At 44.1% G+C, this 21,834-nt stretch overlaps 1 protein-coding gene across 2 annotated transcripts in view; it reads right to left on the bottom strand.

Moving 5' to 3' along the window:
* PTPRA (protein tyrosine phosphatase receptor type A) overlaps positions 1-21,834 on the bottom strand; it is a 78,743-nt gene that overhangs the window by 37,111 nt on the left and 19,798 nt on the right. Inside the window, exons 2-5 of one of the 2 annotated variants that reach the window (XM_033160995.1) lie at positions 9,463-9,544; positions 7,602-7,967; positions 4,002-4,022; positions 1,583-1,603 (exon numbers count right to left, since the gene is read on the bottom strand). In XM_033160995.1, the coding sequence (XP_033016886.1) occupies positions 1,583-1,603; positions 4,002-4,022; positions 7,602-7,967; positions 9,463-9,544 (490 nt within the window). The remainder of the gene's footprint in view (positions 1-1,582; positions 1,604-4,001; positions 4,023-7,601; positions 7,968-9,462; positions 9,545-21,834) is intronic. The other variant, XM_033160996.1, reaches the window with a different exon arrangement.

Raw genomic sequence — 21,834 nt, 5'->3', positions numbered from 1 at the left:
ACACACACACACACACACACACAGAGAGAGAGGGGGGGAGTGTGTGTGTGTGTGTACTGGTGGGAGTTAGCAATTTCTTGCTGGCACTGCAAATAAAGGGGACTGATATGATTATGCACATATCAGAATACACGAAGAGATGCTGCAGATACTATTATCGGAATAGCACGTGTCAAAAGAGTCGTGCTTATGAATTCCCCTGCTGTGAGACAGAAGGTTGCACAGTTTCGGTGGTGCCTTGAAATAGAGAATCAGGGACTAGAAACAAAGAAACGGCTGAGCATCCAGCCTGTGAGAGGTATGTGTGCCTTGCCTACATCTTGACAGAGTAAAGGCTTGGAACGTTCCGCAGCACTGGATAACAACCCATTGTATTGCTCCCATTTGCTCAGGGTTCCTGAAGCCTGGATGGGATTGCAAATGAATGAATGAATGAATGAATGAATGAATGAATGAATGAATGAAGCCTTCCTATCTTCACTACAGTATGGGTATGAAGGACGGACCCAGAACGGGTGGAGAAACTGACTGCTTACACCAGGGGTTGTCAACCTGGCCCCTACCGCCCAGTAGTGGGCGTTTCAGGATTCTAGGTGGGCGGTACGGGGTTCTATGGCACAAGCTGAATCCTCCTTCCATCAAGCACTGGTGGGCATTAAGAAGAAGAAGAGTTTGGATTTGATATCCCGCTTTATCACTACCCAAAGGAGTCTCAAAGCGGCTCACATTCTCCTTTCCCTTCCTCCCCCACAACAAACACTCTGTGAGGTGAGTGGGGCTGAGAGACTTCAAAGGAGTGTGACTAGCCCATGGTCACCCAGCAGCTGCATGTGGAAGAGCGGAGATGCGAACCCGGTTCCCCAGATTACGAGTCTACCGCTCTTAACCACTACACCACACTGGCTCTCAAGGAAATTAAGGAAATTTTACCATCAAGAAAGATGTATTAGTGGGCAGTAGGTATAAAAAGGTTGCCTACCCCTGGCTTACACAATACATACTGCAGGGCCATACCAAAGTAATTGCCCAACTGATGCCGTTCTCTCTAGAGCTGAGTTAAGAACCTCAATAAAACTAAAATGAGCCAGAAAATGTAAAGAGGACTTTTATTGCCAAATCAAGCCAGCATGGTGTAGGACAGCCTTCCCCAACCTGGTGCCCTCTAGATATTTGGGCTACACCACCGTGCTGGCTGAGGCTGATGGGAGCTGTAGTCCAAAATACACAGAGGGCAACAGATTGGGGAGGTTGGCGTAGTGGATCAAGTATTGCTGTTTCAATGAGGGAGGCCTGGGTTCAAATCCCTGCTCTGTCATGAAACTTACTGGGTGATGCCTCGTGTGCCACTACTGCAACCTAGCCAACCTCGAATGGTTGTTGTGGGGATAAAATGGGATGCCCTAACACATGCTGAAGTGAGTTTCTACAGAAAGTAGAAAGCTGCAACTGTCAAATAAGCCCTGGAATCGGAACGTTCACAAGAAGATGCCATTTTGACACCTTAAATGAAATGCAATGTTCCATAGCAACAACAAAGACATACATTGTACGCGAAAAAAGTTGTCTAAGGAGAATGCCTTACCTCGTCTGGTATCACTATCACCTGCATAAATGAGAAAGCAACAGGTAAGAACATAAGGAGAGTCCTGCTGGTTCGAACCAAACCCTATCTCTCTGTAAACATGTGGTACAGTGACAATAAAGTATTTCTAATCTAGCCCAGCAAACCTGGTACCCACATAGGCCAGCCAGAAGTCCTTGGGAAGCCCCCAAAGCAAGACACAATCTCTCTCTTTTACTGTAGTTCCCCAGCAACTTGGCATCTGGAGGCAAATAACCTCTGATATTAGAGGAAGGACACAGTCATCATGACCAGCAGCCATTGATAGCTTTACACTCCATGGATTTGTCTAATCCCTTTATAAAATCCATCCGAGTTGCTGGCCATCACCAAATCTTATGAGAGCAAATGACACGGTTTCAACTCTGTGCCGTGTGAAGCACTTCTTACTGGCTGTTCCGACTGTCTGTACCAGTCAGCTTCATGTGATGACCATGGGGAGAGGGAGAACAATTCCTTTCTCTCTAATTTCTTCACAAATGCATCTCCATCAGGGCCCCACAACTTATTTCAGATCCCTTGCCTGTTGCTTCCTAGGAAGAAATTTGCCTTTTTTCCCCCTACAGCAACCACACATTCGGGTCAGCTTTTTCCATTGACATATCCGCCATACTTTGAATATCCTTTTTCTGGTCAGTCACTGCTAGCTCTGATTCTATCAGTGCATATAAAATGTAAAGGGACCCCTGACCATTAGGTCCAGTCGCGGACGACTCTGGGGTTGCGGCGCTCATCTCGCGTTACTGGCCGAGGGAGCCAGCGTACAAGCTTCCAGGTCATGTGGCCAGCATGACAAAGCCACTTCTGGCAAACCAGAGCAGCGCACGTAAACGCTGTTTACCTTCCCGCCGGAGCGGTACCTATTTATCTACTTGCACTTTCGACGTGCTTTTGAACTGCTAGGTGGGCAGGAGCTGGGACCGAGCAATGAGAGCTCACCCCATCATGAGGATTCGAACCGCCGACCTTCTGATCAGCAAGCCCTAGGCTCTGTGGTTTAACCCACAGCGCCACCCGCATCCCATCAGTGCATATGCAAGGCCCCCAAATAGGCATCACTTTATTGGCCATGCCCCACTCTGAAGATATTTGTCACAATATCCTTTTCGTTTTTATCCCCCTGAATTATTAGGTGTAATTTAGACACTTGGTGAACCCTAACTCTAGGTCATCTATGAACAAACTCAAAAACAGTGACAGGTAGGTAGCCGTGTTGGTCTGCCATAGTCAAAACAAAATAAAAAAAAATTCCTTCCAGTAGCACCTTAGAAACCGGTGCTACTGGAAGGAATTTTTTTATTTTTTTATTTGTTTCAAAAACAGTGGTCTCAGACAGATCCATAGGCTTCCCTACTTCTTATATCTCCCCCCACCCGCCATTGCAAGAGCTACCCACTTATTCATACTGTTTTACTTCCTGTTTGTTCACCAGTTACCAGCCCAGCTGCGAATATGGACTTGCAGAGAAAGGGGTAGATAAACAGGCAACTGGGAGAATGGGGGCTAGCACTACAATCTTCACCTTGTCAGATCCAGCAGGGCCAAGGGGATAAATAAGGGTGGCACTTGGAGATAAAGCACCTCCTACCACTGGGTGCAAGGATGCAAAACGTTTGCGTCGGTGCAGTGTTGCCACCTTGAGATGGGGAAGCAAATCCTCCAACATGAATATGGGTGCCAGTTAAAGGGACGTTCTTTTAAATGGAGTGGGATGCAGCAAATGTTGACCTGCGGCGCAGTGAACTTTAATGCCATTTATCCCCCCCTGAGGAGCATTCGCATAAAGCAGGGCTTGGCTTGCAGGTGTCCGAAGTTAAAATTAGTATTAGCTTGATGGACTGAATGTAGCATCAACCTCCAGCACCTCTCTCCCTCTCTCCAAAATACATATAGCCAAAAAATGTTGTATGACACCTACTTGTGTTGACTTCCAATGTGTATTGTGCGAGCTCACCTCCCACCCTGCGGGAACCTTAATATATATTGTGATCCCACATGATTCTGCTTCTTCCCTTTCCTTTCCCAACCTACGAAGAATACTGACATTGGGTCTCTTCTGATTGTCTTGTTTATTATCTTCTGAGAAGCTCAGCACATTGGCTGCAGGCTGTGGTTAAGGAGGAGAATGCTTGACCACAGTGCTGGGTTTGGACAACACATTAAGCCAAACACCTTGGGCTTAGCTGCAATGCCACACCAAGCTAAAAATGGCTGGGGAGGAGCAAAGTAGCTGTAATCTCATCCCTGGGAGCCAGCATGATGGTCGCAAGCCAAAGTTTGGCTTAGCATTACGTGCAAACAACACAGTCATTGACACAACATGGAAACCTTTAGTTCAATTGGGGGTGGGGGGAAGAAAGCTGTAGACAAATATGCTTACCTGAGTCTTTTGTTATCTCAGCTAAAAGCAGAATGCACAAAGGAAGCATTAGTGAATAATCTTCAGAAAGTAACATCACCCCAAGTCTTTTTTTTTTGTAGTTCCCTGCACCCAAAAGTAAATTTTGCTTCATTTTCCTTGGGGGGGGGGGGCGGTTCCTCATTTTAAAAACTGTCCTTGCGTTACCCACACATAGGATGCTTAAATCTTTACATCAGACAGAATGAAAGCCACTCTTATTATGGGAATCACAAAAGGGGAATGTGTTGTCGCCCTCAAGTCCTACTGGTGGACTTTCTGTAAGCATCTGGTCACCATAAAAAATAGGATGCTGGACTGGGTGTGACTTTTGCCCGGTATAGCATGGCTCCTGTCACATTCTTAATCCCCCAATTCAGGCTACTCTTAAGACCTGGTTTACATAATTGAGGCAGCTGAAGTTGCTTTTGAGGTGGCAAATTAAAAAGCTGATATTCTACAAGTAATTTCTGTGATTCAGCTGCAACAAGAAGTAGGTGTGTGTACTAGCATATATCTATTTGTGCAAGAAATGGCCAAACGCACACACACTCCCATGACTTAATACCAACAACATAACGTGATGCTATTAGCAGAATCTCATGATTAAGTTTTTTCTTTTACTATTCTACTTATGCATGGAATTAACTCTCTGCACACAGAAAGTTTGCATGTCAGGGAGAAGGGACCTCTGACATGCAACTTTTTTATGTTCGATGAACAAACCTGCAAGTCCCTCCCTACACCCTTGTAGTAACTGAGTGGCCAGTAACAACTTTACCACTTTACCTGTATGAACTGATTCCAGTGAACAGATTCTAAAGAGACACCAGCATCAAGCCTCACACACCCTTAGAGCAGAGCACCCTGGGGTGCTCAGTTGACTGCTTGCGCTTTGCTTCCTGGGAGTCATTCCCTCATTCTTCTGAACATGATGAAGGACCATAGCTCAGTAGTAATCGCTTTGCACGCAGAAGGTCCAAAATTCAACCCCCAGTATTTCCAGGAAGGGCGGGAAATGTCTCCTGCCTAAACCCTGGGGAGCCCCTGCCAGTCACTGTAGACCAGAGTTTCCCAAACTTGGGTCTCCAGCTGTTTTTTGGACTACAACTCCCATCACCCCTAGCCAGCAAGAGCAGTGGTCGGGGATGATGGGAATTGTAGTAAAAAAAAAAAATAGCTAGGGACCAAAGTTTGGGAAACCCTGGTATAGATAATCATGAGCCAGATGGTCCTAACTTGGAAAAACACACGTGCCCATTTCCTGCTAGCTTTCCTGGAGCGGAGTACCAGCTCAGTGCAGGGCTGTTTGCCCACATGCACAGCTTATGCTGCCCACCCAACGTTAGTAGGGTTGCTTCCTTAGCCCAGAAGAGTTGTGCTGGCCTACAGTCGCTTTTGAAAAATAAGAAAGATTTATAGGAGAACTGGAGGCATGTGGGATTCCCACCTATTTGTGCACCTTCACAGCTTCTGCTGGCCTGAATGTTTGGGGAGGCATCAGATCAGATGGGGTCTTCCCCACACACTTGCCTGCCTTGTGCTGGCAGCAGGCTGTTTTCTCCCTTTTCTTGAAGGAGGCGAATCAGGAGGGGTGAGGGAGCCACCACCAGGTAACCATTTGCCTCAGGCAGGGACTTTGCCTGATAGCTGTTTGTTTACCTGCCTGCCTTTTCCTCCCGCTAGCCGCCATCCCATAATTACATTCTCCTTTCGCCCTCCTTCAAGGATGGAGAAACCCAGATGCGCAGGAGAAGAAGGGGTGTGTGTGTCTGCCTGCAAATGAGAAAGTTGACTTCTCAACTCCAGGAGAAGCCTAGATAGGCAAGAAAATCTGAAGGAGGTTGACAAGGGTAGGGGATGAAGAGAACTCTGGGTGGACAAAAACAATTGGATGGTGGGAGAGAAGAGAGAGAGAGAGAGAGATCTGCTTTGTTGATAAGAACTGCTGGCCTGGCACAACCCCCATTTGTTACCACCATGGAGGAAGATGCTGTGCTTCTCTCCCTCCTCCCGCACTTTGGCTAAGATTTAAAAGGGCCTTCTATGTCTGTCTTTTTCCCACATCGCGTCTCTTTCTTGTCTCCCCCCTGCCTCCCCTGTGCTTTCCTTGTCCTCATGATTCACCATCAATCTTGGACCAAAAGTTCTTTTTCTCTTGCTGAGGGTATAGATTTTGGGGGGGAGGGAAGGGGAGTGATGCAATTTGGCATATGCTTCTCATCAGATTTGGCGAGATGGCTTTTTTCTTGTGTCAGAGTATGTGAGTGAGCGACTGAGCCAGGATTCTAAGTGAGTCATGGCTAACTGGGGACTGAGCCTGGGGTTTCTTTAGCCAGTTGTGAATGTGGGGCTCTTGCCTTTTCCATGGAATCTGAGTAGAAGTCCAATTCGGTAGAATTAAAACTGATTCTCTTGCATTGGCATAGTTTTTACATGGGTCCACACACACCCCAACCACCATCAAATCACAGGTGTCACCTGTATCTCTGTGAATTGTACTGTAAAACAATTAAATTAGATTAGATTAAATAATCAGATCCAGCACTTTTCAGTGTCACCATGGCACAAAATCATGGATGAAGGCAGCACTGACAAGCATGTACCTGTGAACTACTGGGCATTCTATAGACAACAGGGAAAGCTTCACTTTGATGGCGGCCATTTAGTTCATGTTAGTGAGAGCAAAGCAGGAGTTGTATTCTGGATTAGCAAATCAGGTATAGTAAGTGCAAGAATTTGCAAAATGATATTGAGAACGGAGTATTTTTTAAAGCATTCAGTTTGAACTAACTGATCTAGAGTATCAATATTGCTGGGCGATATATCAATATATTGTTCAAAACTAGTTTGAAGTCCATATCGTGATGTCCATTTCATAATTTTTGATCTGGCAATATATTGGGAATCATGATGTGTGTATGTGTGTGCTATGCAAAAATCGGTGTGGGGAAAAGCGTGAAGCCAGCCAGTTGCTTCTCTTGATTCCGGCAGCCCGTTAACCCTGCTGGCTCAGCTCTCCCACCTCCTGCAGCGAATCAGAAGAGCAGGAGCCAGGAAACACCGTGAAGCCAGCCAGTGTCTCTACATCGCTCCATCCTTATTCTGGACATCATGATATATTGGTATATCGTGACGTTTAGCTGCTGATATATCACAATATTGAAAACCAGGTATAGTCCAGCCCTAATTGTGAAGGGACAACTTTTAAGTCATTAAAAGACAGTCCCAATCTCAAAAGATATTTAGCATTAACCCACCAAGTAGTCTGGAGCAGTTTACACTAACTGTGGACCACACAACAAAGTTGAAAGAATCAGAGGACTGGACCCATTATCTAGTCTAATTTTTTTACCTAAAGCAAGCTCCCCAGTGTGTTCCCTTCACATTTTAGCATGCCATAAAGCAGTGACCCTAAGTGAATAAGCTGACATGACACTAGAAAAAAACACACCCAGACTAGAAATAGAGAGTAACTGAACAAGCCACACACTACTCACAGAAGCTGCTAAACACACATAAGCTACCGCTCATAATATATATATGGGAGCACAAATGAAATATAGCAAAGCTCTTCCGTACTTGAGGTGTCAAAGGCTTTTGGCGTAGTTACTGCTGTTGTGGTGTTGGCCTCTACAGTCACCAGATTTGAATTTGCAGCAGTCGTGTGTGGAACTGAAGGTGTGGCATTTGTCAAGAGGGAGGTGGGCCCAGAAGTGGGCCCAGTTGCCGGCAAAACTGTAGCCTCCGTGCCTGGAGAGCTGACCATCGTGGCAGGCAGGAAGTCTGTGGCTGTAGGAGGAGTAGTACGGTTTGGTGCCATAGCAGGAGACGCTGCTTGAGAAGGAGCATGGCTACTGGTGGGGCTTGTGGGCTTCCCGCTAGCTGGTTGCGTCTTGGCAGTTTTCATGGAACTTGTGAGCAAGGAAGAACCCGTCGAAGGGAGCACTAAAAGTAAAAGAACAAAAGGGAAATTAACGGGATATGTTGCTCCCCACACCCAGATCTTACACACACACAGACACGAGCACCAGATTTTTCTCCACGAGTAGCAGGGCCTCCCAGTTTAAGAATGAGATTTCTTTCATCCAAAATTAACAAATATAGACCTAAAAGGTAAAGGGACCCCTGACCGTTAGGTCCAGTCGCGGATGACTCTGGGGTTGCGGCGCTCATCTCGCTCTATAGGCCAAGGGAGCCGGCGTACAGCTTCCGGGTCATGTGGCCAGCATGACTAAGCCGCTTCTGGCGAACCAGAGCAGCGCACGGAAACGCCGTTTACCTTCCCGCCGGAGCGGTACCTATTTATCTACTTGCATTTTGATGTGCTTTCGAACTGCTAGGTGGGCAGGAGCAGGGACCGAGCAACGGGAGCTCACCCCGTCGTGGGGATTCGAACTGCCAGCCTTCTGATCAGCAAGCCCTAGGCCCTGTGGTTTAACCCACAGCGCCACCCGCATCCCTACGAGCCAAATAAATATTCGCAGAAGACAGCATGCAAACTGTTAGTACTACGTTGCCCCTTATGGGAACTGGAGGATACTTTCCAAGGATCATTCTATAGTATTTTGGCTGCTCAATCCCTCCACACAAACCCCAACAACACACACACACTCCCCTCCCCCCCGGTATCTTTCGCTCCGCATCTAGAACTGTTACCCTTATTATAAAGTGTTGCACAGAACTACATAATAGAGTTCCCTTTCCCCTTATCTTTGGAAAGCTGCTCTGATGGATGCCAAAGTTCTAGCAGTCTTGTTTACTTAAGACACCAAACCAACAACTGCTTAAAAAATATGCAGGCTTGGATCTGGAGAAGAACTGGTGGAAGGGGATGGCAGGTGTTTCTGTCCAATTTTTGACAGCCACTCTCCCCACCCCAGCACACCCCATTTATCATCTTAGACTGCAGTGCTGGAAGTTTTGTTACTTACAGTGTTAGAAACCAAGATATGAAAGCTAGGAGCTAAATGGCACCTTAGACCTAGGTTACGGGTGCAACGTTGGAATGTCTAGGCGCGCTTTTTAAATAACAAGAATACAAAGCTGAAAACGAATGAACTGCAGCTAAAATATTATGCTCATTTTTCACATGGTCTAGTCCTTCCCCTGCCCACCCCCCTAGTATTTTTAAGAGGGTCTCTTCTCCAGTTTTCAGGGAAGTGGGGAGGCAGAAAAATGTCCTCCTTTCCTTCCACTCTGCAGTTTTAATCTGAAATCTTAGGCGCAGTAGTGCACCCAGAGCTCAGAAACTGCTCACGCTGATGAAATTCCCAGTCGCAAAATGAGCCTGGAGCAATGGGAGTTTCGAACGCTGGTTACTTAAAACAAATTTTAAAAATTTGAACATTTACTAAAAGTTATGTCTGCAATAGGAAGGTAGTCATGCCCATTCCCCCTTGATATGTTCAGTGATTAAACTGAAAATGACATAATGCTTTACCTGTGGTCATGTTGGCTGCTGCTCCCAGGAATGTCAGGCAGCTGCTGAGCAGGATGACAAGGAAGCATGAACCCATGTTGGCCTGAGCGGTGAGGAAGAGAAACAAAACAGATGGGACTTCATTAACAACCCAAGCTTCCATTGCCAGCATTTCAACCACCACCAGAAGTACCTAAGCACTGACACCTGTCACACTTTTGGAAGGGAGCCAAAAGAGTTCTTTATAAGAAGTAGCGTCTCCGTTATGTACCAGGAATTACAACATTCAGAACTAGCACATTTATAGGGCAGAAAATGAGATATGAGGTACAACCCAGGAAATCCTCAGTTCAATTCTCTCCTTAGCCATGAACTTATTGGATGGCTTTTCGGGGAAGCTATTAAGACTCAGAACCTCCTACCTCTAAATACAATTAACAACAACAACAACACCCTACTATGTAGAACCGAAGCAGACTCTTAAGAGTCCCCCACCAAAACAAAGCTTTCTTTTGGCTTTCAATAAGATAAGGAGGATGACAATCAGCAAGGCAAGTTTCATAACACCGTAGGCCATTTGGTTTTGAAATAAGCCTTTCCCCACAGGATTCACCTACTCCTCTTTGGAGACTTTCCTGCAGGGTCAACCGCTGCAACGCCAAAGCAGCACATCTGTGCTTACAACTTGCAATGGCTTCCGTTACTGTACTCTGTTTCTATCTGCTTCAGCCCAGGCCCTTCCCGACCTCTGGATGCACAGACAAGAATGAAGTCATAGAAGTCCTGAACACACCACCCAAATCCTCCCAGCTACAGACTCCTTTGACTATCTGCAGGGAGATCTTGAGGTCCAAATGAGATGCAGTGCTAAATACATAAATGAAGAATGCGCCGAGCAAGGAGGGGAGGGTTTTATCCTTCCATCTACACACAGATCCAAATGAAATGCTCCCTCCCAAAGGCAGCTTTTCTCCCCTAAGAATAGCAATGGTGCAAGAAAGGGAGTGATTTTTGTTAGAACCAAGGTACGGGAAGAAAAGGTTGAGCCTCCCCTCCCTGCACACTGCAGTCTTGGATGAAGATTGGTCCCTCCTGTGCCCAATATTAAATTTAGAAAAATAACCACCTTGACATGTCTTGTAATGACACATTCAGCACCACATCCATTTTGGCCCTTATAGTCAACTAGGTCAAGAATCCTCTGGACCAAAGAGGGAAGCATGAGCCCTAAAAGCACCAAGTCTCACACGTACAAAATTGGCCATGGAATGTCTTCAAAACTTGTTTGCCCAGCATGTTAAGTCCCTGAGAAATGCCTCTTGGGTCTTTGGAGATCTAGGATGACTTCAAAGAGTCACTCCTGTGCCTGCATATATAGGTGTAATCAGTGTGCCTGGCTTCTCAACAGACTTATGAACTGCAAATTCTGGAATTTAATAGCTCACATATCTAGTTTGTTTCACAGAAAGAAGTGTGTGTGTGTATATATATATGCCCTTGGGAGTCACCTATGGTTTGCAAATAGTACTGTTTTTCTGTAATAGTAGCAAACAAAACAGCCCGAAGTCTCACTTTAAAATGATTAATTCAAGTCAATGCTGCTCCAGGAGCTATAATGGAGCCCTCCATCAAACTAAAACCTAACCCAAGTCAACCTAGAAAGATTAACCTAAATTAGGATTTATCCAAACTTAACATGAGCCCCACTCTGGCGAAGTTCTTTCAGTCCAGGCCACTGTGTTACAAGGAGCAAACAAAAATGAAATACTGTACAAGCAAGACAGCAAGAACAATTAAGAATCCACATTATAGGATTATTCCTCTTATGTTCTGTTGGCCCTAATCCCAGGAAGGGGCTAAGTGACCAGTGTTCCTCAGCAACACAAGTAGACCCTCTACAACAAATTACCAGGGCTCTCATCCCCAATATATGTTGGGAAACAGGGTGAAACAGATCTGCTGGGTGCTTGAAGTGCAGTGTGGAAAGCTAATTCATAGATGTTCAAAGTAGAGCCAGTGCAAGCCAGATGTTACAAATGTCTAAAATTGACACATGAAGGTCTGAGAGTTCAGAATCTAGTGGTTTTTTCTGCCAGAATCCTTGCATCGCCTAATGATTACTTTTTCAAATTTTAGGATGTGTATTTTTCTCTCTCTGAAGATTATTTTCATTTAGAGTTCCCACCTGTTGTATCAAAGGTTCTATCCTTTCAAATAAAAAAAAAGGTGATGTAGCTTTCTCCAACTTTAAAATACCATCATATGGGACTACTACAGCCACTGGACTACTTCCTGCTGCAGCTGAAAGCATAGTAGCCTCTGTTGGGGGAAAACCAGTGACTACAACTTTGAGATGTCTTTTTAAAAAATCATTTCTCTCTTACATGTATGCAAACATGCTCAAGGTATGCAATGGATTCTGGGCTGTGATGCTGGCTTGCTTCCCTAACAAAAGTGTGGATCTTGGGTTTTAATCTCTTGAGCTTGGTAGCACACACTAGCAATCACTGTTTAAGTAAGAATAATTCAAGGGTGACTGACCAAGATAGCAATTAAGACAGTCTCCCCATAACCTAGTGCTTTCCAGATATTTTGGACAGCCAGCACAGCTTGAGGAAGGTTGGAACAGAATGTGGAGTTCTTTATTTGTGTAGACAACAGTTATTTCAAGATAGTATCCCCCAAGATAGCAGCCCTGAGGCCATGAATTCCAATTCTTTATTCTAGCGTAAACAGATACTAGTTTTCCCAGTTTCTGGCATTAGCACAAAAAGAAATCCTTGCTCCAACACCACTCCCACTGCAAATCTGGTTGTCACTTGGGGAGAGGGGATGGAGAAGTTGTAAAAAACAAACAAACCACACAACTATCTATATATCACCTAGAGATCTCTCACAAGGTTTTATAAAAGATAGTATGACTACATGTGGGTTGTGCGTCAGTGCGGAAACTAAGTATGTAAATCACTTTAGACCGGAGACAAAAATGGGGAGCAAGCATTCCAATCCCGATCATCATCATATGATAACTTAGAGCAGAAATGGGGAACCTGTGGCCCTCCAAATATTGTTGAACTACAAACCCCATCATTTCTCAGTCACTACAAGCCATGCTGACTAGGGCTGAGTTGGTCCCAGCATCATCTGGAGGGCAACTTGTTCCCCTTCCTTAATTTAGAGCTATATGGCTTTTCAAGACAAGGACTTCTGGAGCTGTTGTTGTTGTTGTTGTTCAGTCGTTCAGTCGTGTCCGACTCTTCGTGACCCCATGGACCAGAGCACGCCAGGCACGCCTATCCTTCACTGCCTCTCGCAGTTTGGCCAAACTCATGTTAGTAGCTTCGAGAACACTGTCCAACCATCTCATCCTCTGTCGTCCCCTTCTCCTTGTGCCCTCCATCTTTCCCAACATCAGGGTCTTTTCTAGGGAGTCTTCTCTTCTCATGAGGTGGCCAAAGTACTGGAGCCTCAACTTCAGGATCTGTCCGTCTAGTGAGCATTCAGGGCTGATTTCTTTGAGAATGGAAAGGTTTGATCTTCTTGCAGTCCATGGGACTCTCAAGAGTCTCCTCCAGCACCATAATTCAAAAGCATCAATTCTTCGGCGATCAGCCTTCTTTATGGTCCAGCTCTCACTTCCGTACATTACTACTGGGAAAACCATAGCTTTAACTATACGGACCTTTGTCGGCAAGGTGATGTCTCTGCTTTTTAAGATGCTGTCTAGGTTTGTCATTGCTTTTCTCCCAAGAAGCAGGCGTCTTCTAATTTCGTGACTGCTGTCACCATCTGCAGTGATCATGGAACCCAAGAAAGTGAAATCTCTCACTGCCTCCATTTCTTCCCCTTCTATTTGCCAGGGGGTGATGGGACCAGTGGCCATGATCTTAGTTTTTTTGATGTTGAGCTTCAGACCATATTTTGCGCTCTCCTCTTTCACCCTCATTAAAAGGTTCTTTAATTCCTCCTCACTTTCTGCCATCAAGGTAGTATCATCAGCATATCTGAGGTTGTTGATATTTTTTCCGGCAATCTTAATTCCGGTTAAGAAATTCTGGAGCTACCCTGCTTTAAAAGTGCATAGCACTTGCCTTGCATGTTTGGGTCTGGGCCAGAATGGAATTATCATTTAAAAAAACATGAAAAAACCCAAAAGCCTACACCATAAATGGGCAATGAAGGATAAATAAAGCAAGTTACTGTAAATGATAGTGATAGTGAAACATTTACAGTCATATCTCGGGTTACGTCCGCTTTGGGTTACGTACTCCGGTAACCCGGAAGTGATTTTCAGCGCGTGTGCAATCTGTGCATGCAGAGAAGTGTTTTGCGCCATCTATGCATGTGCAGAAGCATTCTGCGCAGTTCGCGCATGCACAAAGCGCGATTTTCGGATTACGCACTTTTCGGGTTATGAACGGCAACCCGGAACCAATTAAGTACGTAACCCGAGGTACCACTGTATACTGAAGTCATACATATGATAAACACTACTGTAATTTTCTCCAACTGCTCTCTCCACTACTGCTCTCTCCACTACTGTAATTTTCTCCAACTGCTCTCTCAGACACCTAGGTGGAGTCATCTCTCTCTCTTTCTCTGAAATGCTCCTTAAAAACCACCATTTCTGTGAAGCCTTTCACTTGACCCTTATCCTCAACACCAACGGAGCAAACCCAAAGTATGAATAACCACGTTTTTGTGTTTTCATTCCCTACTACCCTTGCCTTCCACTGTAGTCTTCTATACTGTTGAAATGTAGGTTGCCAACTTCTCTGGGCAAAGTTCCCTTATTTTGCTTATGTTCAGGGGGAAACTGTTATTAGTAACAGCTGCATTTTTCCTTTGCCATATGCAACCATCAGTATAGATTGTGGGCATGAAGATTCTGATTCACGTCGGTAAAGAACGAAGGCCACGACCAAATATACTCTTCACAAAGAGAGAGGTCTACCATTTTCACCACATGGATACACTCCAAACAGTTTGGATTGCTAAACAGTGTCAACTAGTAGCAAATCTGTTTCAAACGAATACAGAATTTTAGCAGGGCTGCAAATATCCCGGGTTTCTAGAAATCTGACAGCAAGGACTTTATATTTAAAAACAACTTTATATTTAAACAACTAATTGTCGTTATGCAGGGCTGGAATCAGGGTTCTGTGGTTTAAACCAGTGTTCATCAACCTTGGGTCCCCAGATGTTTTTTGCCTACAACTCCTATCATCCATAGCTAGCAGGACCAGTGGTCATGGATGATGGGAGTTGTAGGCCAAAAACATCTGGGGGCCCAAGGTTGAGGAACACTGGTCTAAACCACAGAGCCTAGGGCTTGCCGATCAGAAGGTCGGTGGTTCGAATTCCCGCGACAGGGTGAGCACCCATTGCTCGATCCCAGCTCCTGCCCACCTAGCAGTTCAAAAGCACGCAGTGCAAGTAGATAAATAGGTACTGCTCCGGCGGGAAGGTAAACGGCGTTTCCGTGCGTTGCTCTGGTTTGCCAGAAGCGGCTTAGTCATGGTAGCCACATGACCTGGAAGCTGTACGCCGGCTCCCTCAGCCAGTAACGCGAGATGAGCGCCACAACCCCAGAGTCGGACACAACTGCACCTAACAGTCAGGGGTCCCTTTACGTTTACCTTTTAAGATTTTTCCAGTGGTCCTTGCAAGTGTCCTCCAGCATGCCAGAAAGCATTATGACATGACAGCCTATACGTCACAGAATGGTTTTATGCTCCCCATAGCAAAGAAAGAAAATCCTACTTTCACTTGGGAGATTGACTGTTTCGAAAGAAGGGTGCAAGCAAGTTTCCCTTTCCCTTTGAGAACCAAGAAATCATAAAAATGAGTAGAGTGGCTCAAGTCCCTCTTTGTCCAGCTAGTTAGCTAACATAGCTCTGACGTGATTTAAAATTACATCAGTTTTAAAACACAGCTGCCTGCTCTTACAGCCCCCTCAGCAATAACATTTTAAGAATCTACTGTCTCCTTTGGTAGAAATTACTCAAGGTAGGGGTAAAGCAGATGTTTTGGAGGTGGGGGGGGGGAGGATGATCACTTCAGAAAAGGAATCTGCATGCACACACTATTCCAGTGATCTGGCTAGGATCATAAGATTGGAGCTGAAACTCAAGCCAACCCCAGAAATAATATCAGAGGGCTTCTTGACAAATATCAGGTGGTAATCAACAGCATCTGATAATATGGACTGATTGATAAAGACGAGCTCCAGGGGCTGCAGGTGTTGTCATGTCAAGCAAAAAGGGCCCACACACCCTCTCAACATTGTTTAAAGCAATTTAGAGAACAGGATGGAAGTCACTTTATCACAACAAAGATGTTTGCTAGTCAAAGCTTCTCTGAAATCACCTAATGATGCAAAATAAATTGACAGCAGAATCTTAAAAGTAAAGGGGATGCCAGGAAACTGGGGATTATGTTCACATGTGGTGGGGGTGTAAATGTGTACAGTGGTTTTTTTTTGGCAAAGGGTGTTTAAGGAGATAACAGAAATCACTGGGTTAAAGCTGACCGAAAGTCCAGAGGTAGCACTATTCTCAATTTACGAAGGGGTTGAAGGTTCGCAGGCTATGAAGGACTTGCTCACAAATTCATTGGCAGCTGCCCGAATTACGATAGCTAGGAAGTGGAAGGGGCAAGGTGAATATAAAATGGAAGAATGGTATAAATAGGTGTGTGATATAGTTTTTAATGATAAATTAACACATGGGGAATATGCAGGAGAAATTATTTTAAGGAGATACAGAAGGTGTTTGTAGAATTTGTACTGTTAAAATAGAAAAGGGGTCAAACCGTTGCAAGAGGTGTTGGAATTTGGGGAGGATGGATAGTTGCAATGGAATGGTCTTGTGGGTGGGGTGCACATTTTTATTCTTATTTATTTATGATTATTACTTTGCCAAAAAATAAAAAATAAAAAAATAAATGTTTGGTGTGGATACCAAAAAAAGAAGTTATGTCTTAAGTTAAGTCTTAGTATGGCTCCCTCCCCTGTGTACACGTCTCCCATACAGATACAGAAACTGAGGGGAAATGCTTGTAATGTTATCAACATACACACAGCTGTTGGCTAGCTGCAGCATCCTGCGCGCTTCACAGAAAAAACACACATACCCTGACATCATGCCTCTGGTTTCACATAAGGCGGAGGGGGAGGGAGGAGCAGGAAGGAAAAATGCATTACACCACAATCATTTTCGCAAAGAACTCAATAATAGGCATCAGCTAGACTGTACAAGAAGAAACAAATGGGAAGTATTGGGGTTTAGTTCTTTAAAAAAGAGTCGCTAGGCTAACTGGATGTGACATTCTTTGACTTGGAAATCCCATCAGCTGTTTCCACATGACATTGTCCCTCCAGGATAAAACCATGCACTCTGCAGGTGCTCAGAAACACTCAGTTTGTACCCATGTTCAAACATATTTTGAAATACTTTTTCATGTAGTCAGATATGGGATAAGACAGCCCATGCTAAGCTGGTTCCAGAGTACACAAAACACAACAGTTGGTAATCCTCGCCTGGACCATATCTCATTGCTTAGAATGTAGGCAAGTATCTGGCTTACAAAAGACTTAAGTCTGGCATTAGGTAGAAACTCAGAGATTTACTGTGGTAACGAGAGCAAAGTAAGTTGGTGAAGCAACTGCATCTTAGTCCCTTGAGGCAGCAGTTTACATTAACTCCACAGAATTTATGCAGGGCTTGCAAGTGCTTCATATAATTATCACAAGAACTGTGTAAGGTAGGTCATTTTTACTTCTTGAAGAAAGGGGAAGGACTAAGAGAGGTGAGGTCACTGCAAAGACTTTCTATGTACAGAGAACACCTTACCACACCAAGCTATCTGCCATGGGACCCCTGCACATTGCAGTGGATTCTGGGGCATGTCCTAGGGTGCTGGTCAGATCCATGGGTCTTTGCCATCCCATCATGTGGTACAAAAGCACACCCTCCAGCATTTGCCCAATATTCCCTGTAGCTGTGCACTGCACAATGAAAACCAGCAGTGGTTGAGGGGCAAGGATCCTCTCTGCAATCTCTTATAAGTTCCAAAGAACCCCAGTTTGGAAGGCACTTCGATTAAGTTTTGTAATTAGAACACTCAACCTGAAAGTAAAGGGAACTTTTCCAAAGTCAAACCTGCTCAATATGTTTAGTTTTAAATTCTACTCTCATGAGTGTTGTGTCCATTACACTGTCTTCCTGTGCCCTCTCTCAATTTCTCTGAAAGGCACATTACATCAAGACAAATCTACTTAAGGTAACCCAGGTACGTTTCATGGCTGAGTGGGATCCGACCCCGGACCCTCCTTCCCATATCCAAACCAAACCCATGCTTAATCTTTTGCTTAAAAGCAGAAAGGTGCATTTCTAGTACTTGGAATTAAGCAGGCTAAATTGAAAATGTGATAGCAAAAAAAATAAATAAATCACTGAAGCTTAGGCGCATGCTAAAACTAAGACGTGGCTATGATGGCTGAAAAGTATGAACTAAAAGGTAAAAGGTAAAGGGACCCCTGACCATTAAATGGTCCAGTTGCGGACAACTCTGGGGTTGCGGCGCTCATCTCGCTCTATAGGCCGAGGGAGCCAGCGTACAGCTTCCGGGTCATGTGGCCAGCATGACCAAGCCGCTTCTGGCGAACCAGAGCAGCGCACAGAAACGCCATTTACCTTCCTGCCGGAGCAGTACCTACCATATTTATCTACTTGCACTTTCACGTGCTTTTGAACTGCTAGGTTGGCAGGAGCAGGGACTGAGCAATAGGAGCTCACCCAGTCGCAGGGAATCAAACTGCCAACCTTCTGATCAGCAAGTCCTAGGCTCTGTGGTTTAACCCACAGCACCACCCGCATCCCATTAACTCATGTGAACTGCTCTGGGCTTTCATTAAGCATATGATGCTCTGTACCCCTGTCTTTTTCTTTTCCATTTGCCTATCAACTCACCCCTTCCAAATTCCTTTCTAACACATCAGGAAGCGAGCACACTGCATTGCTTGCCAATTCATTTCTGGACACAGTTCAAGCTGCTGTTCGTTACTGTATTGATATTTATTTATTTGCCAGAGTTTCAATACCACCTTCATTAACACAAAAATATCATGGTGACTAACAATATAAAGTCAACAATAGAATTCCAGCAATAAAACAAATGCAGACTACATTATAATTCAACAGATCAGATTACTTCATCTGGGTGGAACAGATATGTTTTAAGCAGCCACCTAAATGCCAGTACTTCAGGTGCCCGGATTTCATATTTTTTTATATGTTTCACTTCAATTCTTTGTTCTGTTTTTGATATTGCTTATTGCTAGTGTAGGTTTGATTTTGTGAGCCAGTACTTCCAGTTGGAGAGGGAAATGAGATATAAATCTCTGTATAAATTGAATAGGCAGGGATCTCCCCTTTCGCCTAGCCTCTCTCAAGACAAAGCACAAGTTTCTCCAGCCTCTCTCAACACACGAGACTCTGTAAAAAAGAAATGTTTTATTGTTAATCCTTTAGTGTATTTTTCTGTGCACTGAAATGGATCGGTGCCAAAGTCCCACTCGGGTCTCTGTGGCTCAGAGTTAGCCTTTGATGTGTTGCCAATAATCATCCTTTAACTCCCCTGACCCACTTTCTGTAGTTAAACAGAAAGGATGAGTCATCAAGGCACTCTCCAGCTCTTGGAAAAAACCAAAACTAGGAGAAAACATACAAATTACCTCCCAATATTTTCAGACATTTTGCATGTATGCTCAAGGTTGAAACCTATGCTGGCTTGTGTTTCATTTTAAATACAAAGAGCTTTCTGAATAGACAGACCAGCAATGGCTATGAACATCTGCACCTGTAGCCAATCGACTTTAGATGCCCAATATTTAGTCACCAACCACCTGCACATTTACGCTCATTTTCTAAACAGCCACTTCCCTGCAGCAAGTAAGAATTGCCTCCAGGTGACCAGGCAGGGAAGTGTTTGTTAAAACTGTAACAGACATCCTCATTTGTGCTTTTGGACTGTTGGTGTATCACAAATGGCTTGCTTTAATATGCACGGGCAGGAGGTTGTGGTACATGTTGTGGATTTTAATTAGAAAGCTCTCCTACGCCAACAGAATTCAGAAAAATAAAAGGGCACGGTATCCAGTTTTCTCTCCTTGCTAGGAAAGAAACAGAAACACAATACTGTACAGCCAACGTTAAAATCTGTCAGCTTACACCCTGAATAAAGGACATTGTGCATACAACCTCTGAAAGCCTCTGACAGCTTGAACTGCAGAATTATTTCATGGTTGGCAGGGAAAAGCGGTTAAGATATCATAATGCAGGAGTAGCCAATATGGTGCCATCCAGATATTGATGAACTACAACTCCCATCAGGCCCAGAACACATAACCAATGGTCAGGGATGATAGGAGTTGCAGTTCAACAACATCTGAAAGGCACCATGTCTACTACCCCATTCTAAAACCTTCATATCTTCCCCAATATGGATGGGGAAGGAAGGTCCTTAAACACTGCCACATCATGGCAGCTCACCCTGAACCTCACTCACTGTACTTTGATGCTGATACGGACCACTGACAATGGTTTTGGATCCCAAGGAAAGGCAGCAAGCCCACCAAACCATCCACAGCCCTGAAGCCATAAAGAAAAGGAAAGACTACCGGTAAGCACAAGGCAAGGTCCCTCAGCAGTTTAAGGTCCAAGATTCCGCACTTCAGTCAAAAGAAAATCACAGGGAAAAGAAGAATAAAATGTCACTCTTTGCCATGGTATACTTCCTCCCCAACCCAAATGGGTGGTCCCCAACATGCTTATGAACGTTTTAAATAACAGCTTTTAAAATAAAAACACCGTGCTCATTTTGCAAACTGCAAATACAAATGATTGCTCATATTAGAAGACATTTGCTTTTAGGTCAAATGATGCTTAATTGCGGCTCTACAGATCTATCCTGAAAATGTCTGCATAATGGGAGGAAGTTTACATTTAACTCAGCAATGAACACCAGTGCCTAGGTAATCTCAGTTTTGTTGCCACAGCAACTCTCTCTCTCTCTCTCTCTCTCTCTCTATATATATATGTGTGTGTGTGTGTGTGTGTGTGTGTGTGTGTGTAAAACATAACTGCTATGATGATACTGGGAAATCAATAATAAGATCAGGTCAAGTCACAGGTGGCCCAAAAGCAAAACAATTTTAATATTTGAGCTACAAGATCCATATGGGACACCTAGGGATGCTAGGAATATAATTGATAAACCAAACCAAATAATGGATAATTTGCTGCCTTTTAATGGTATTCTAAGATTTGACTAGTGGCAAAGCTGACCCCAGTTCCCATTGTTTTCAGCCAGGGGTGCCAACTTGAATATGGAGGGGGGGCAGGTAAGCCCCACCCTGCATTATTGATCACATGATGTGGTGCACACACACTATTTGAATGGCAATGCATATCAACTTTGGGTGGGCCCAGGCCCCTCAAATATACTTTTGGGGGGGAAAGGGTCTTCGACCCCTAAAAGTTGGTTAATTGGTTTCAGCCTACCAAGACAAGCAATGTTAATATGTAACTTTATTATGTATCATTGAATTGCTGGTCATAAAGATTTTATGTTAGCTTGTTTTTAATGTTTTAATGTTGCTTTTATCAGTATTTTTAATGAATGTTTTAGATGTCTCCTTGTTAAACTACTAATAGGTCTTCTGTCAAGTGAGAGATAAATTGATTTTAATAAAAATAAATAAAACCAAGAGCACGATACAGAAAGGAGCAGTAAACCAGGATCCACGGGGCTGAACACTTGAGGGTAGGGTACGATCACTTCCCACAGACTGCCTGCTCTCACACAAATGATTTATAAGATTATTCTACTCTGAATACTGAATGAACCTAGAACTTGACTTGGGATGTCAAATCACTCTGTATTAAAGAAGGTATTCATTCTCTCCTGTCTCGCAAAATCAGAGAATCATAGAGTTATATTTTTGCTGGTGCACAGTACTATTTCTAAATTCATTTTTTAAAGATGAGTGGACTTGAAGGAACCACAAAATATGTGTACAGATATTGATGCATTCTAAACATAGGCAGAAAGTGAGTAGCACCTAAAGTGAAATATGTGGCGTATGGATTACCGGTACATGGCAGTGCAGGATACCAATAGCATGTAATTAGCCTCATAGATGAGTTTTTCTGCAAGCAATGATTTGAAGATTGAGGTTAGTTTGGTACTCTTTGATAATCAGAGTCCCCATCAATTCCTCTCTGTGCTCAACTGCTAACCAGTTGGTAGCTGTACTGGATTTGAATTATTTTTATACACGTGCTGTAGCTGTTTCAAGCTGTTTTTATACATATAGTGTGTTTTTAGAAA

Source organism: Lacerta agilis, chromosome 9 (assembly GCF_009819535.1).
Source record: "Lacerta agilis isolate rLacAgi1 chromosome 9, rLacAgi1.pri, whole genome shotgun sequence".
Taxonomy (NCBI): Eukaryota; Metazoa; Chordata; class Lepidosauria; order Squamata; family Lacertidae; genus Lacerta; species Lacerta agilis.
The sequence above is the reverse complement of the archived record's forward strand: the minus strand, read 5'-3'. Positions and strand labels throughout refer to the sequence as shown.